The sequence below is a fragment of the Rhineura floridana genome, chromosome 2 (assembly GCF_030035675.1).
Source record: "Rhineura floridana isolate rRhiFlo1 chromosome 2, rRhiFlo1.hap2, whole genome shotgun sequence".
Taxonomy (NCBI): Eukaryota; Metazoa; Chordata; class Lepidosauria; order Squamata; family Rhineuridae; genus Rhineura; species Rhineura floridana.
Genome location: NC_084481.1, coordinates 102553746 through 102571705, shown reverse-complemented (window position 1 = coordinate 102571705; position 17960 = coordinate 102553746). Strand labels below are relative to the sequence as shown.

At 40.7% G+C, this 17960-nt stretch overlaps 2 protein-coding genes across 4 annotated transcripts in view; one reads left to right on the top strand and one right to left on the bottom strand.

Moving 5' to 3' along the window:
- RIC8A (RIC8 guanine nucleotide exchange factor A) overlaps positions 1-13808 on the bottom strand; it is a 35186-nt gene extending 21378 nt beyond the window's left edge. Inside the window, exons 1-4 of one of the 2 annotated variants that reach the window (XM_061609856.1) lie at positions 13457-13808; positions 9570-9724; positions 6090-6274; positions 128-175 (exon numbers count right to left, since the gene is read on the bottom strand). In XM_061609856.1, coding sequence (XP_061465840.1) covers positions 128-175; positions 6090-6173 — 132 coding nt within the window. In that variant the 5' untranslated portion in view covers positions 6174-6274; positions 9570-9724; positions 13457-13808. Of the gene's footprint in view, positions 1-127; positions 176-6089; positions 6275-9569; positions 9728-13456 lie in introns of those variants that run through there. The other variant, XM_061609857.1, reaches the window with a different exon arrangement.
- On the top strand, positions 13643-17570 carry BET1L (Bet1 golgi vesicular membrane trafficking protein like). Of its 2 annotated transcripts, none has more exons than XM_061609869.1 (4): positions 13643-13898; positions 14765-14856; positions 15062-15118; positions 16192-17570. In XM_061609869.1, exons 1-4 carry the CDS (start codon positions 13880-13882, stop codon positions 16357-16359), a joined length of 336 nt encoding a protein of 111 aa, XP_061465853.1. In that variant the 5' UTR covers positions 13643-13879; the 3' UTR covers positions 16360-17570. The 2 variants fall into 2 exon arrangements, with proteins under 2 accessions (XP_061465853.1, XP_061465852.1); XM_061609868.1 differs by lacking the exon at positions 13643-13898 and adding an exon at positions 13963-14056.
- The last annotated feature ends 390 nt before the right edge of the window (positions 17571-17960 follow it).

Here is a 17960-nt window from a genome sequence, read left to right as displayed (position 1 = left end):
TCAAGGAAAAGTTGTTCAACAAGGCGAAACTCAACACTTTCATGCCATTCAGTGTCTAGGGCAAGTCACAAGCTCTCAGCCTCAGTGATCCTGATGAACTAAGCACAATAAGAAAACACGATCTTACCCTCCTTTCTTCTTGTTCCTCATCTTCAAAGGTGAAACATTGTGATTTCTGAGAATGCAACAGAGGTAATTAACAGAAATGAACTGAGAAAATAAACTTATTCTAACTACACAAAGGAATTTTTATCATTTGCTTAATCAACTGCTGTAAGACACTCAAGTCTTACAGCAAGCAAGCCTAGGGAACAGTAAAACAAAAAGAAACATGCTTAAAATTGATAAATTCATACAGAGGAGCATATGTAGATTGTGATTTAAGGAAACTACACCTTTGAACAAATCTACATTTTCATATAATGCTATGCCAAAGAAAGTATCATCAAAAGATAAACCAGGATGGAATCTTGAAGCAATATAAGACACAGAAGAAAGCAGCTTTACACTGCAGTCTGTAAAAATTGCACCTGGAGAGCCTCTTTGAAGTCAATGGGGATGTGCTCTTAAGTCTGCAAATAAAATCATTGGGACAATGCAAAAAAGGTTCCGCATGCTGATCACTTCAAGAGTGAATGGCAATCTATACAGTTTCTCTTGGAATTGGAAGGAAAAACTTTACTACATTATCATAAACAGTTTTGATTTCAAGTAAAAATGTTTGAGTTTGCAACACAGAAATATCACCCCCCCCCCGGCCAAAAAAATCTTTCTCACACACACATAAATTTTCTCCCCATTTGGCTTGGATTCAGATCGAGCAGAAGATCTCACCAGCAGAGGAGGAAAGGCAATTTTCTCCCCAGTTCCTCTTTCTTCCTTTGCTACCTCTTATGCTGCTCTGGAGAGTCTCCCAACCATCTACAGCAGATTTTCAGAAGGCACAAGGGACTCCAGGATAAATTAAAGTTGCCCCTCCCATTCATGGGACATTGCTGCCAGCAGAAGGAGGAACTCTGCCGGATGGATGCTCCCACCAGAGAAAGTCTAGTTAGGATCTAAGCCTTTGTATTTTGGAATGTGTATATACTTCACGCACTCCAGTCCCCAGTTAGTCCTTATTGACATGATAATGTTTAACAATATTTTACGTGGTTTCTTTTACCGTAACTGAATAAACTAAAGCACACAGAGCTGAGTATGTTAGAAGGAGCACCTAGCAAAGGTCACATTAAATCCTATACAGAACTGGAGTTATCAGTATCTATAGTTCACTTCTTAAAGGCCATCTCAGCCATGCATACTTAAGTTGGAAGCTTTCCATTAAATTCATGGGGTTTATTTCAAACTATACCTGTTCAGTGCCAAGATACCAGGATACCCAGCCATTCAAACATCAGCAAGAGTCTCACTGTTATGCTAAGGCATGTACAATAGATCAGGTTCATCCCATACTATTCACAGATTATTTTCCTTCCATTTATTTTGTATGCATCTTAAACCTTTAATTCAGTCCTACACTCTCCACATCTTTATTCAGCTCTAATTTGGGCTGTCAACTGCCATCCAAAGGTTCCTACATTCAAGGGCAATCCTCAATACAAGACAGTGCAACTTCACACAGTCTCTCCCCCCCCCCTTTACCCTGAAGGAAAAATACATTGATTTTTTAACATACCCCAAACTATACTCTACTTGCTTTTTAATGCCTTCCAAATTGCTTCATAATTTTATACTACCGTGTAAACATTTCATAATCACAATGTCAAAAAAGTTATTTAGCAAATTTAATTTTCATTTAACCAGCTATAAGAAACAGGCACAGGCAAATCACTGTTGACAGCTATTGTTCACACTCATATTTGTATGTCCCAACTCATGTTCACCTCTCCCTCCTTGTGGGACAATAAAATGAAAAGAATACTCAGATTCCAGATTCAGAAATTATTTAACAATACTGGCTCTGATACACAGTCACTTCTATATTGCTTATGGGGATTGAGTTTTGGCTATATGAGGAGGATTTCTACAATGATTGATCAGGAAGCCTTGTATTTCAGATCTGGTAATACGTATGATTAGCTAGAGTAGTGGTTTTTGAAAGTGTTCTGTGGCACTCTGTGGTTTCTTGGAAGCTTGTCAGATATGCATTTCACTGGAATCCCCAAAGTGCTCACATTCTACAAGGGAAGATATTAGAAGTGGGCAGCAGGGGTGAGGGGAGAGACTGAACAAGATGTGAGCCATTTTCACTGAGAGGATCAGTAATGATGGACAAGCTTCTCTGAGAGACAGCCTGCCCACACCCTACTACTGATCTTCCATGGCAATCTGCAGCTCCAAGGGATCACTGGTTAGGCTACCTTCTCAGTTGGAGGCTTTGTCACTAACTGTATTATTTTAAATTCTGCACCATTAAATGCAAAAGATAATGGATGAACACAGACTAACTGTAAATTCAAATTCCTTCCATTGACCATCCAGAGTAACAATTGCTTTGATCCTGGTAGTATACCTGTTCTTTATTAATGTGGCAGAAGGATACTCTGACTTCTCCTGTGTTATTGTAACATGGCAACATATAATACCTTATTAAAGAATCTTACATTGTTTGCTATAGCAGAAAAACAGGTAAAACATTTTATGTACCATCTTGTTTGATGGCATAGGGAGGAAGGGAAGATACAGGAAGGATGGCCTATTAGTGCCTCAATAACCTTGTTGATTATGGCGGTGGTTTTCAGATTTTCTTCAGGGAAACCTTTCCAAGATGACTTGGTTGTTGAGGGACATCTGTACATTGCGGAAGATTCTGTTCTAAGATTGACTGTTCATGCAGTGCTCTGACCAGACCTACTGGATCTCATCATTGCCTTATATGAATTTAAAAACACGCTCTAGAACATATTAACACATTCCTGTAGTCTCACACTGCAGTGGATGATCAGCAATTGTGGGCAAGCCATTCTTCAGAGAAGTTTGCCCATTACTGATCTTCTGATTGCAGTTTCCAAGGATCTCTTGGGTTTTCCAGACCAGTTTGAAAACCCCTAGCAACATATTGATTGTGGTTTCATATTCACCCAAGAGAATATTTGTGTGTGAATGGGAGAAATATCTTCTCAGTCTGAAAACTGATATATATGTAAACTTTATTTCTATAAATGTTTACTTAAAGAAGCCTGCTAGTTATACTTGATACAGTAGTAGTTTTTGGCAATGAACACAATACAATGTATGTCTGAAGATAGTTTCTTTTTAATTATATTTTAATTTTCTTTTCTGTTCTTTTTAGGGATGAAAACATCTTTTAGTATGTCTTCATAGTATGTTTTCAAAATATTATTGTCCAAATATGGACCTGCCCATTTCAACTTCACCTCACATAAAAATCAGGGCTTTCAGTATCTTATCTATTTTATTCTTTCTTTCTTAGATTTGTATCCTACCCTTCCTCCCAGTAGGAGCCTAGGGTGGCAAACAAAAGAACTAAAAACACTCTAAAACATCATAAAAACAGATTTTAAAATATATTAAACAAAACATCCTTAAAAACATATTTTAAAATCTTTAAAAAATCTTTTCTTAAAAAAATCTTTTAAAACATCCTTTTAAAAAAGATTTTAAAAACACATTAAAAAGCAATTCCAAAAGACACAGACTGGGATACAGTCTCTATGTAAAAGGCTTGTTGAAAGAAGGTCTTCAGTAGGCGCTGAAAAGATAACAGAGATGGCACCTGTCCAAAATTAAAGGGAGGGAATTCCAAAGAGTAGGTGCCACTACACTAAAGGTCCACTTCCTATGTTGTGCGGAATGGACCTCCTGATAAGATGGTATCTGCAGGAGGCCTTCACCTGCATAGTGCAGTGATCGACTGGGTATATAAGGAGTAAGATGGTCTTTCAAGTATCTTGGTCCCAAGCTGTATAGGGCTTTGTGCACCAAAACCAGCACCTTGAACTTAGCCCAGTAGCTAATATGTAGCCAGTGCAATTCTTTCAGCAGTGGGGTGACATATTGGTGATACCCTGCCCAGTGAGCAGTCTCACTGACACATTTTACACCAGCTGCAGCTTCCAGACCAACCTCAAGGGCAACTCCACATAGAGCACATTAGAGTAATCCAGCCTGGAGGTTACCAGTGGATGGACAACAGTGGTCAGGCTATCACAGTCCAGAAAAGCTGTAGCTGTCTTACCAGCTGAAGCTTGTAAAAGGCACTCCTAGCTACTGAGGTCATCTGGGCCTCTAGCTACAAAGATGGATCCAGGAGCACCCCCAGACTATGGACCTGCTTTTTCAGAGGGAGTATGACCTTATCCAAAGCAGGCAACTGACCAATTATCCGAACTCGGGAACCACCAACCCACAACGCCTTCATCTGCTAGGACTCAGACTCAGTTTATTGCCCCTCGTCCAGCCCACCACCGAGTCCAGGCACCAGTCGAGGGCTTGCACAGCCTCTCCCGATTCAGATGTTACAGAGAAATAGAGCTAGGTATCATCAGCGTACTGCTGACACCTTGCCCCAAATCTCCTGATGACTTCTCCCAAGGGCTTCATATAGATGTTAAACAGCATGGGGGACAAGATGGTACCCTGTGGCACCCCACAGCACAACTGCCAGGGGGCTGAAAGATAATTACCTAATGCTATTCTCTGAAAACAACCCTGGAGATAGGATCGGAACCACTGTAAAACAGTGCCTCCAATACCCATCTCACCAAGTTGGCGCAGAAGGATACCATGGTCAATGGTATCAAAAGATATCAAGTAAGAATAACAGGGTCGCACTCCCCCTGTCCTTCTCCTGATACAGGTCATGCATCAGGGCAACCAAGGCCGATTCAGTCCCATAACCAGGCCTCAACCCAGACTGGAATAAGTCAAGATATGTTTCATGCAAGAGTACTCGCAATTGCTGCGCTACAACCGTCTCAATCACCTTGCCTAAAAAGGGAGTATTTGTGCTCTCTCTCTCTCTGCCCCCGCTCTGGTTTAGGTGTTTTTCTACACTAATGAATCTCTGATAATCTGTCAGTATCTGCTTTATTCCTGTTGTCATTGCTACAACTGGACTTTTTTTCACAGTAAAACAAGAGGAAGACTCAGGAGTAGAGCACATGCTCTGCATGCAGAAAGTCCAGGCTCAATTCCCAGCATCTCCAAGGTCAGGACTTGGAAAGACTTGGAAGGCCAGTTGCCAGCTGAAGTAAACAAAACTGGGTTAGACCAATGATCCGAAATAGTATACGTCAGTTTCATATGTAAGTAAAACATACACGCAGTTTACCAATTTGCATTTATTTTTCCTCTGAGAAAATACCACTTGTGCTATATACAATACATGCTGCTCTGCTTATTTCCCACCTACTTTGAAGGACTACCTTCACAGGGGGAGTTACACAGATGCGTAAAACCAAAAGTAATCCTGATGCAACTGGTCTGTAAATTAATGAAACAAGCTTATGTTCACTGGAGCTTGATTTCAAGTTCTTAGATATGTTTAGTATTGAAGTATCTAGGTCTTTGCAATATTTTGAAAGAAATCTGATGGTTAGTGCTTTAGACTGCTTACCACATTCATTTATTTATTTCTTTTCCCCATCAGTTTTCAAATGCCATATCAATGGCAATCCCTTTGTTGAGAGATTATTTATCTAAAAACGCACACTACACAGAAGTTCTGCTCCACATGCAGCTCCTCCTGGGACTGTGCAGTTGTTAATACCACACATCTGCTTGCCACACAGAGCTCTTTCTTTCCCTTCTGTTGTCTGAAATCTACCCCTCAATAGTAACATGGATTTCTCCAGCACATCTCCTTCTGGCCACAATCTCCCCACTGCATCTAATTTTCAGCATGAAAGGAAGAGTCACAAACCATCCATATGCAAAAGACGTACTATATTTGCAAAAAACAAAACAAAAGATACTTGCTTACAGAGGTCAATATTTTATTGAAGCAATGCAGACAAATGAAACAAAAGGCAGCATACAGAGAATGGCACCAAAACACCAAACATGGATTCTTCAGCTGATCCTTCACAGTGACATCAGCCAAACAATTCCCAATGACCACTCACCTCCCGGTTGTAGATCTGCAGCATCTTGAGGACAGTATCTTGCTCCCCACTTTCTACAGTCTCTAGCACAGTCCGGAGTGCCATTTCTCCACACTGTGGAGATGGCCTGGAGTGCTGTAATGCGTGGCAGGCAGCTTTGCAGTCCGGCTGGATAATTACAGATGCGCAGGGCTCTTGTCACACAGCTGAGGAAGAGAGGGAGGAACGCAAAGTGAGACTGCCCACTTCAGTACACCCAAAGTACAGAGTAGATGGGTGATCCTAGTAAAACCAGCCAGCAGCTCACTCGTTCTGTCACATTAATCCTCTTCCTCTCTGAGCTTTGCAGCATTTAATAAATACCTCTGCCCCCAGCAAAGCACCTACAACCTCTCCTTCCCCCAGTCTGAGGATTACCTCAGAAAAGACCAATGTATGCTGCAGGTCCCTGAAATAGCCTCCCTCCTCCAAATGTCCTGATTTCTATTACTGCACAGGAAAACCTAGAAGTATCCCAGTGATATAAAAAAAGAGTCAGGCACAATATAGACAATCACATACATCCTGGCTAGGTTCAGGCGGAAAACTCATTTGCTGAATGTCCATAGATTTGAGTACCTCTTAAATTGATTCACATCAGATCCAAATAGCTACACCTGTTTACAAAACTGAGTGGCATGGGAAGGCTAACACTGACCTACATTCTCTGCCACTCCAGGTCCTTATCTTTGTTTTTACAATTTTCCCTGTGTCATTATGTTAAATGTACTATATGTGTGTTCAAAATAGTCACCACAGTTACAAAATGGCAGCTGTTTAAAGGGTGCAGCCATGTTTTTTCCCTCTAGTAGTCTTCCTAATCACAGTGCATGATGTCAGCACACACTGAAAGGGTGCGAGAGATCAGCAAGCCACACACACAAGCTGGGAGTGGAGATCCTACCCCATATCACATCCTGAGTGCTCAGCCTTATAATTAAGAGCATTCCATGTATATTATAGAATCTGTCCTGGCCTTCACAACTGTGAAAGACTAATCACGATGTATGTCATAGAGTTGCAAGCACCAAGCCAGAATTACAAAAGCCTGATAACATTCCCAGAATACCATGAGTTATACTGTGTAAGAGTCACTTCTTGCTTTATACGGTGCTTGCCATTCACATGTGTACTGAGGAAAATACCTGTGGAACACATAATAGCCCAGCTGTCGCATAAAGAGTGATATTGCTCTAAGGCTAGGTGCAGTTTACACGTACATAATGAACTGCTTACTATGAATACTTGCATACTACTAAAAGGCACAGCACAGAACAATATCTAAATAAAGAAATAAGGAAAAAGATGCTGGAAACCCAAATATGTATGACCGGTCACAGACAGGCATTCTCAATTGTGGCAAAGTATTTGGTGGACTGTAAATGCCTCCTCCCATTAGAATTCAGCTTTCTTTTAACAGAAATTTAATCAGTTCTCAGAGCTACAGGTATGGGGGGCGAGGGAGAAGAGAGTCTGAAAACATAACTGTACAATGCCTATCTGTGTCTGGTCATACATATACATAACTGTATGAAAATAAGTAGTCTTCCTTTCACACAGCAGATGCATTTCCCTTTCCAGGACTACTAATTGTTACATGCAACTGGAGCTGGTCTCTATGGACTAAATCCCCAAACCCTAATGAAACTCAATCAACTGGCATTTATTAACATTCCAGAAATTTCTAAAGCATAGTGAAATCACACAACTTCACCACAGCAGGTAACCTTCCTCTGATTTTTCTAGTGTTTGGTCTTGTTCTGCTAAAATGACAGAGGTTTCCACTGCTGCCTGTGGGCATTAGAACCTGTCAATATCAGAAAAAACAGTCCGTGTGGACCATCTTAAGTCCTTGTGTTTCATCTTATTCTTTCATTCTGCTTTCCTGGTGCATTCTATACTTTTTCTGACCTATTAACATGTAACCTCACATTACAATTTGGGTCCCAATATTAGCAGAATAAAGACTGAAGCTCCAATTCCAGATCCACTCAAATCAATGGCAAGAGCTGCACCAACTTCAGCAACTTTGACTGGGCCTCTCAGTAATTAAACCAGGTCAAAATGGCCACCAAAAAAAAAAAAGCAACATGGAGCTTTACAGAGGCGAGTTAACAAGCAGGTCCAAGAAACACAAGACCTCCCATGAAGTGCTCCATTTTCTTTATTGGTAGCTAGGAAATATGGGCTTGTAGGTTCTTTTGTTGTCTCTTTTAAATGTGGTACAAAAGATTTTATGTTATTTATCTAACAATAAAATTGTTCATCTTAATCCTAATCGACACCATTATTTTCTGTATGATTGGCCCAGATTTCACCACACACACTGATGAAAGGGTGATCAGGACCATTTGTTTCACGTACAAATTGCAATGTGGCACACTGTGACTCAACTCACATTAGGAAGGTTTGCAATGGAGTGGCAAAATGAGTTTTGTGTTTACAACAAATGATTCAGACAATCTTTTTGCCATAAGTTGTAACCCATTTTCTATTGGACTAAAAATATAATATATAATTTTCTTGTAAATTAGCTCTTAGTTGCATTTATATTACATTTCTATATATTATTATGCAATTAAATGTTGGAGTAATTTAAATGCAAGCAATGCCTTTCAGTTGGAGATGTGGGCAATATCTTTTGGATCTCCTCATGTCCTTATTTATCATCTCATAACGGCTACTATCACATGAAAGCCTGGTAGCGTAAAGGAGATTTCCAGTATGGCAGCTTCTATCAATGGAAGCAAGCATTATCAACAAGTGATTGCTTATCAAAGAATGAGGCTAATAGTTCAACAGATTGCATGAACTGACTTGTAACAGGTTGTGAAACAAGGTCACTTCCGTTATGTTACACGGAGTTGTGAAAATCTGAAACAAACGTTTTCATATTAAGGTAAGGTATACTCCATGAAATAAGGAACATCTGGCAGTACATGCTACTGTGATTATAGTTTCCACTTCCACTACAGATCCACACTTGTGTACCAGGATGTACATATTTTGTAATTAACAGCCATACTAGTTTATTTTTCACCCATTTCCAATGCAGACATTAAAAAAATTGGCCTCAAACAGTCATACATTACAAAATACACAAATCCTTGTATACATGCATGAACTGTATGGATAAAATTTAAGGTTGGAATCACACCTGTTTCTCTTTAGCCACACTGTATATATGTACTTAGTTTGTGTTAATCTTTCAAACTCCAACAGCGCCTACTGCCATCCAGATCCATTTGGAAAACATTCACAGGCTAGGAAAAATAGCATATACCCCATTAACTACACAGTCTGGCTGATCCAACATGTAAGCCACATGATAGAATCAAAATGGTAAAAAAAATATTGTTTATATGTTTTTTTCCTTTTCAAAAGAAGCAAGAATTACCTTTTCAACTATAAATTCAATTCTACTAGTTCCAACTTTACCAAAGGGTGAGGGGAAAATGTTACCTTCTTTTTAGCTTAACTGCCTTTTGTGTGTGCCGTTTTCAATCAGGTTCCTGCTTCATTTCCTGAATGCAGCAAACTCTCCCTCCTTCTCTCAGCCCTTCAAATGCAGTTTTCAAGAGCAGGCAGCGGCTTTGTTGTCCTTATGCTGGAAAATCCTGCTAGCAAAAAACAAAGGGCGCAGTGGGGAATCACAATGCTGGGTTGCCTATCCAGAGATTGTAGCAGAGAAAAAACTGATCGCTTGGGAGTTCCACCCCTTTCACAAACTCTCCTAGGCTGATGGGAAATAGTGGATGCAAAACCATACGGAAGTGAAAAATCATGGCACTGGGTGAGTGATTGACTGTAATAATCTCTTGACCTTGCTTCCCAGGCAGCAATCAGAAATGGCAAGCCAGCATCAAACACATCAGAAATCCACAGGGTAAAAGAAGAATCATCAGGACTTTGCTTTTCTCTTGAAGATAACTGGCTCGCTGAAACCCTCACAACCCTGATTGTTATAACATTCAGAGTCTCATTTGATGCTTCACAGACAAAATATACTTTGATTTTCTTCTGCAAGGACATTTATGAAGGCTCATTTACCCTCTTGCTATTATTGTTTTAACATTTTGGTGTTTGCTGCCTTGGAGTCCTTTAGGGCAGAATAGAAATTAATAATAATAATAATAATCAGATTAATTAAGCAGGAATAACAGCTATATGGTTCCTGCACTGCAAATTTATTTCAATGTATCACTTTTCCACATATACGCACCAAAATATATATTTTTACTACTATTTAACCACTCTCACTCTATGACAAGGAGATTAGTATGCTAAAGGAAAATTAATCCATATTGGGTATGCCTGTCCATCATAATTATCTTACTTAAATGCTTACAGTGCAGTCCTTGGATGTTCTGCTGTGGTCGATGAGGCTTACTTCCAGGTAAGTGTGCATAGCAGTCTTACCTATTACTTAGGAATCAACTTTACTGGAGGAAAGACAAAATTATATGCAAATACAGCTCAAAGCTTAATAGTCTGGTTTAAACATGCACATCCCTCACTTGAAGGCTGCTTCGGTGGCATGAAAGATCTTCTTTCAGCTGAGGCTTCCTGTGACCCTTCCTAAACAGAGATAGCCTAGCCACAGTTATCCATGCCCTGCTAACTTTGAGATTGGATTACCGTAATGTACTTCATGTAGGGCTGCATTTAACGACAGTTTGAAAAGTGCAGCTAGTCCAGAACATTGTGGGTAGGTTGCTAACATGGATATGGTGAACATGTATCTTGGCTGTACTGAAACAACTTTGCTGGCTCCCAGCAAGTTTCCAAACTCAGTTCAAAGCGCTGGTCTTCAAAGCAGGGGTGGCTAACCTGTGGTCCTCCAGATGTTGCTGGACTACAACTCCCATCAGCCCTACCTAGCATGGCCAATGGTCAGGTATCATGGAAGATGTAGTTTAGCAACATCTGGAGGGCCACAGGTTAGCCATCTCTGCTTTAAAGTCGTACACAACTTGGGATCAGAAATTTGTTGGACCACCTTCGCTTGTATCAATCCACCTGTCTGCTGAGATTGTCATCTGAGGCCTTTCTCAAGGTGCTCCCACAGTCCATAACACAGCAGGTGATGACTGGAGAGCTTTTTCTGTGGTGGCTTCTCATCTCTGGAATGCTCTCCCCAAGTGGGCCTGTCTGGAAATCTTGTTACTATCTTTTAGATGCCAGGCAAAAACATTTGTTTTCTCAGGCTATTAAGACTGCTAATGTCAGCATTTTTAACTTAGAATAGTTTGATTTTACTGTCTATTTGAATGGGCTGTTGCTGCTTTAGTTTGTTGTTTTAATTAAATTGTATACTGTATTAAATTGTATACTTATTATTAAATCATAATAATGATATAATTAAATGGTATATTTTTGTTTCTTGCTACTCTGTTAGCAACACTGGGAACATAAATTTAGGTTGAAGGTATGAGATATAAACTGAAGGTGTAGGATATAAATTACGTAAATAAATAATACATGACTGGCCATCACAGATATAACACCGCTGATAGAACTTGATACCATTTCACATCATTTCAACCATAATCAATGTTCAGCTGCTAGTCTCCAACTTTACAAAAATCAAGTGTGGAGAAATCAAGTTATGAACATATGGGTGTGAGTTCTTTTTGCATCTGGAATTGATGCAAAATTGCCCTGGATTAGGCAAACCCTTATTCAGAATACACCAAGGGAATACTTCTGTGAAAATAACTTATGTGCCACTGTCCTTTTATTAGCTTTAAACATATGGACTGCACACCCTCAATTATCTGATTTCATTGATCAGCACACATATCATTTTAAAGTGCCTTCTTCAATGAGCTGAGGGACTGGAGTTGTGCCTGAGACTTCATTCTGAGGAAACATTTATTTAAAATACTTGTAGGCTGCTTTTCTAGTAAAACAATATCTAAATTAATCTGATAAAAGTGTCGTTGAACACATGCAGAGTACCCTTCTCTTTCCACTGAACAGGTGCACCTCTTGCTGCTGCGTTAACTTATGCATAATTAGGTGCACCTAACTGCATGGAATTGGACTGTAAGCCATCATAACACAAAACTATCTGGCCCCTGGGCATTCTTACTCACCAAAATGAAAAACACCTTGCTACTGGTGTATTGATGACTGCTTTTGTACAAGACTGAACTTGCCCCTTATAAATGTACTTAGGATTTCAGTCAGAATCCCACTGCTTTCAATGGGATTTAAGCAAGTTGCACACAGGATTCCAGCCTCAAGAATCTTCTTTTGATGTTATATACCAATTATTGGCAATGCCAACAAAACTATACTGGATCTAATACAAGAAAATTAGTGTCCAGTTTATTTTGCATAACGAAATTATATGAACTGAAGAAACTGAGCATTTAAAATGTGTTTACGTTGTAAGCAAACAATTTTCTTTAAGCTAATATTTAACACACACACCAAAAAACTGGAAGGGTACAACTGTGGCACTAAAATGTCACACTTCTGTATTTGGCTTGTCAGCTGAGCTGAGGTGCCTGTTCACCTAGCAGAAATAAACATTTCTTATTTTAATCTGCCAACACTGGAAGAGATGTATGGCTATGTAAACATGGGACACTGCTTAAATTCTATGGGCCTGTGCTGTTCAGGAAGAAAGGGCTGAGGATGGATTGCTACCTTTTCCTCAGGGTTCTTGCCGTTTAATAGTGGTGTGACAGTTCAGCCACTGAGCTTATATGTGCAGCATTCTTCATCACTCTATTTCCGTACTGGGAGCTTTCTATCACCAACCGTTGTGGTGAAACCTGGGCCCATCATGTGGAAACGCAGTGATGGAGACCACTGAATACATGACAATTTTCTGTCTATCATGCAACTATTAAATACAGTTAAAAAAGAAGTTCCATGAGGAAAGGGGGGGGCAGAAAAGAAAGTTATTCCTTTTGCTCACTTTCCCCAGCCCGCCCTCAGCACACCAGAATTCAGAGGCAGGCTTGCCAACTTTTGAAGACGTCCCAGTTTAGTTTTTCCTTTAACAGCAGTTTGATCTACTGCAATTAGCTGTTGATCGTGGTTAGTGCCACACAACCACAGAAAGAGAACCTTGCGGATTTCTACATCCCTCTCAACCCGCTCTGTTGAAGGCGCAGGAACAAGTCAGTTATTTTTATGGCCAGATGGCATCTAGAGGTAGGGGAGTCATACGTAACAAGAAAGAACCAAGAACCACACGTAACCTATCTCTCTATCTAAATGGAGGAAATATACGTCACAACCAGAAGCCCAAGCCACTACTGCCCGAGGCAGAACATCCCAATCGCGCTCTGCTCCACCCCAAATAACATGCGGGTCTACTAGACGAAGCTGACCTGAGCACGCCTCGCTGGAATGAAGAGCGGTAGTCTTGTCAGCCGCCCCAAGAGCACCCAAAGCCCACTTGCCTGAGACGGCCCCTCACGCTGCCCCTTATTAATAGGGCCACCGCGGGTAGGAGCCTCCTTCTGCAGAGAAGGTCCCGTTGCCACTGAGACAGCAAGCATTGTCCAGCGCCCCCTCCATCTCACCAGCCCAGCCTTGGCAGCAACGCCAGCAGAAGCAGCCCTATCCGCTTCTCCTGGCCGGTCGACAGCCCGCCTTCTCTCCAGCTGAGGGGAGGACCGAGAGGCGGGGACGCTGCTGCTGAAGCGAGCACACCCTCCCCTTCCTTCCCTAAACAAACCTCCCGTGCTGCTGCTGCTCTTCCCCCTCCTCTTCCCGATGGGCGGAGCGGGACACGGAGGCAGGAAGCAGTTATGGCGGACTGGGGACGAGGTGAGAATCCAGAAGAGGCTTGAGAGAGGACTCGACGGCGGGGAGGGGGTTCCCGCAAGTAATGGGGGCGCCGTTGCTTTAGCTTGTCTTACTGCCTCAGGACAGGGCCTGACCTCCTTTCTCTATGCTGGGGGAACAAAAGAAGGAAAGGAAGGGAGGTATTTTCTATCCCTCCCCGACTCAGGGTTGCCACTTTCCCCCCTCTCGGGTTCTTGTGTGTCTCTTATAGTGCCTGACGGGCAAATATTTGGCAATATTTTCCCATCGCATGGCTAATTCTTCCGGAGGGTTATCGAATTTCTGCCAAGTAGCGGTGAAAGATAGAAGCCCTGCTAGGAAAAAGCAACTGACGAGGGTATCGCAATTCCCTCCCTCTCTCCCTTTCGCCTCACATGCTGGGTCGCCTAGTTCCCCAATTTGCCACTTTTCTAGTCACAGTTGTAGCTGGGATACAATGAAATGAAATAAGGTTACATCAGAGCACATCAGGTGGTAGCGGTGTGCCCTGTTTGGATATGCTTTTCCAGCATGGCTGTCTATAGTGGTGGTGGAAGGACGCTGTCCTTGGCAATAGGGAAGTCGCTGTGCCCTATGATTGTGAACATAGGGTTAGAAGTAAGCTAGAGGAGGCTCTACAAAATAACCACACATTTTAAGTGTAAGCTTTTGTTTTAACAACTAGTTCAGCCTTTGCCAACCTCGCATCCTCCAGTGGTTTTGGACTACAGCTACCATCAGCCCGGTGTGCTGGTTGGGGCTGAAGGGAGTTGTCCAAAACCGCTGGAGGGTGCCAGATTGGTGAAGGCTGAACTAGATGTTTTAGCTGTGCTAATGATCAGTGGCAAGACTCTTTACCTTTGTTTCAGGTCAGAATGGAAGTGCTGTGGATGATATGTTAGATGTGGAAAACAAACGCATGTCGGAAAACCTAGCCACTAAAGTCACTCGGCTAAAATCGGTTTGTAGATTATTTAAGTTACTTGCTTTTTAATCACTGTTTTTCTTCATTGATGTTCTGTTCTCCAGAAGGCTTTGGTCTTTTTTTTGGGGGGGGGTATATTTAGTAATGTTGGTAAAATGGGAAGGAGCAAATGAAATTCTTGTTTGCAATTTTTATTAGTTCTGTCTGAAAGGAATAACAATTTCTTCTGTCTTTTGAATAGCTTGCACTGGACATTGATAAAGATGCTGAGGATCAAAATCACTATTTGGATAGCATGGTAAGCAACTTGCACTCCATACAGACTTACTGGTGAAGCTCAATATAAGCATATGTGTCTAATACAGGATATTGCCCAGTACAGGACAACTGATTTATAAAACCAAGTTTCTGTAAGGTCATTGTACTCATCACACACACAGAGAGAAAGAGTCTGTACGGAGAGAAAATCACCCACATATTGTAGTCATGGTGGCACTAAGTAACATAGGAAGCTGCCCTATAGTGAGTCAAACCATTGGTCCATCTAGCTCAATATTGGCTACACTGACTGGCAGGAGCTCTCCAGGGTTTCAAGCAAGAGTCGAGCTTCTCTACTTGGAGATGCCGGGGAATGAACCTGGGCTTCTGCCGGGAAGGCAGATACTCTTCTACAGAACTGTGACCCTTCCCTAAGTAGTTCTGCCCTTGTTCCAGAGAGGTTCAGATTTTAAACTGCCACTGCACTTCTGGGGCATGCACATAACTGGTCTTTTCTTTGTCGAGAGGGATCAAGCTTGAATCTGTTGGTCTTCTGTTGATGGTGACGTTCTGGTAAATGGAAGCTCAGTCACTTGGCATCTAATGACAAATGTGCTATGAAAATATTTTATGCACTATGATTGATGAGGGCCACTCTAAATATTATTAATTTCTTATACAGGATTACTTCCATGTATGAGAGTGTACAAATCTTGTGTAGACTGCCATATATTACACTGATCATACAGGAGTCTTTTTCTCTCTCATTAGACTATTGTGAGGATAAAAGAGATAGGATCTCTATAAAGTAAAGTCCTATAAAATTGCTATTTGCAATGTTAAATTAAATTTTGCTAATGCATGTACTTATTTTAGGATTTGTGTGCACGTGACTGCATTTGTTAGGATTTTATCTTCAAATATTACTAACTAATTAGAATTTGAGTTAACTAAATTTTCTGTCACTGAAATCAGCTAGTTCCTTTAAATGGAATTTTAATATATATGTATATATAGTCAAGTTGATTATAATTGCTGTTTTAGAGTGGGGGTGGTGCCATTTCAATAAACACTGCCTTCTAAATTTCTTATTTTGCTTACTGTTTGCCTCAGGATTCTGATTTCATGAGTGTGACAGGCCTTCTGTCAGGGAGTGTGAAGCGTTTCTCCACCATGACCCGGTCAGGGAGAGACAATCGTAAACTTCTTTGTTACGTCTCTGCTGGACTGATTGTTGTCTTCTTCATTCTCTATTATTTGGTGACAAGAGCACAAACTTGAGAGTAATGGTCAAGATTTTGTACTCGATGCTTCTTGAAGAGAAAAAAACAATAATGAAAGTGGCTTTGGAAGACTTTTAAATGTATATCCTAGGAAGGATTATTCAAATGTTCACAGTGATCCAGAAGTTCCTCTATGGACTCCAGTTTCATTTCTCTGGATTGTTTGGAGTTGATCTTTTACTTTAAAAAGGATGTAATTTATTCTGTTGCTCTCCCTTTGAAAGCTTAAATACAGCACAGTTCACATCCTGTCCATATTACCTTATTCTCTCTAGTGGGCTGGAGGGAAAGCATACTGATGATGCCACTTCCTAAAGTTGTTTGGTTCGACAAGATAATCATGACATTCATATCATAGCAGAGAGGTTCTAGTGCCCACTTTAAATGAAAAAGTGTGACTTAAAGGACTGTGATACTAGGTTGCATGAATTTCCTGAAAACAAATGTAATTCTGGTAAGGGCAGCTTCTTCCTAGAAAAGTTGCTTAACTTTATTTCTAATTCTATGACCACCATCAATTAAAGTATTCTAACAATCCTTTTTCCTTGTGACTGTCAAAGACTTGCTGAGTAGAACAGAGTTGTACTTAGAATATTCCTAAAAGAAGGAAGAGCGAGAACTTGCACAAATGATGTTATCACTTTTGCTTTTTCCATCCTGTTCTAGTCTGTCCCCTAACTATATTATATATACAAACCTTACCTTACCTTAAGTTAACATACTTTCACTTTAAAACATTTATCCAAATCAACCTGTTGATGGTGACCTTTTTGTTAAGTGCTTTTTATTGATTCATCAATTCTACATTAACTTTCCTATTTGTAATTATTCCCCTCTCTCTAGAATCAAGTAACTTTTTATCCAGTTTTAATGTTTATTATTAGGTTTTGGCTCCTGAAGTGCCGGTAAGATTTTAACACCAACATCTTAACTGATGGTCTGACATTGTGATTTCCAAGACATAATTTGCCATAATTTACTGTGGCACAGTGAAAAGAAGAATGTAGGGAAGAAAGGACCTGGTACCAATCAGTTTCTGGATCTTGACCAAATTAGTACATTATTGATCTTTACTGTTAGCAGCCTGACTCTTGACATAGGTGAATCTTGTATTTTTGTTTGTCATTTATTCCATAACATCTCACCATAGCAATAGTATCTTCTCATTAGTTTTCAACTTGAAAATAAAGTTAAAACAGATTTTAAACACTTGACAGTATCTTTTTTTATCTATATCCCTCTCCCAAGGATACATTCTGATATATACAGGCTGGCCCTACCTTTAGCAGAATTCTACCATGAGGCAATCACCTCAGGCAGCAGATGCTAGTGGGTAGCAGCAACAACTCCCTCAAGTCATTCCTCCTGAGCCCCCAGACTACTCATCCTGTAACATGAACTTGAATCATGTCCCATCCCTCTACTGTCCTCAGTACTGGAGGACACTATCCTGTTGCTAGCAGTGAAGTAAGATTCAGCTGCTAGTCCAGTTAACTTCTGTACGCGGAATGGAAGGGGCACCATCTTGCCCTTTGCCTCAGGCAGCAAAATGGACCAGCCTTGAATATATAGTAGGCAGTTTCTCAAGCCTTTCTTAGT

Excerpts from the sequence above, each read along its gene's own strand:
- BET1L (XM_061609868.1), top strand. The coding sequence starts at position 14,023 with ATGCTGGGGGAACAAAAGAAGGAAAGGAAGGGAG. Across the intron at positions 14,057-14,764 it reads AAAGAAGGAAAGGAAGGGAG|GTCAGAATGGAAGTGCTGTG; the intron begins GTATTTTCTATC and ends CCTTTGTTTCAG. Across the intron at positions 15,119-16,191 it reads ATCACTATTTGGATAGCATG|GATTCTGATTTCATGAGTGT; the intron begins GTAAGCAACTTG and ends TGTTTGCCTCAG.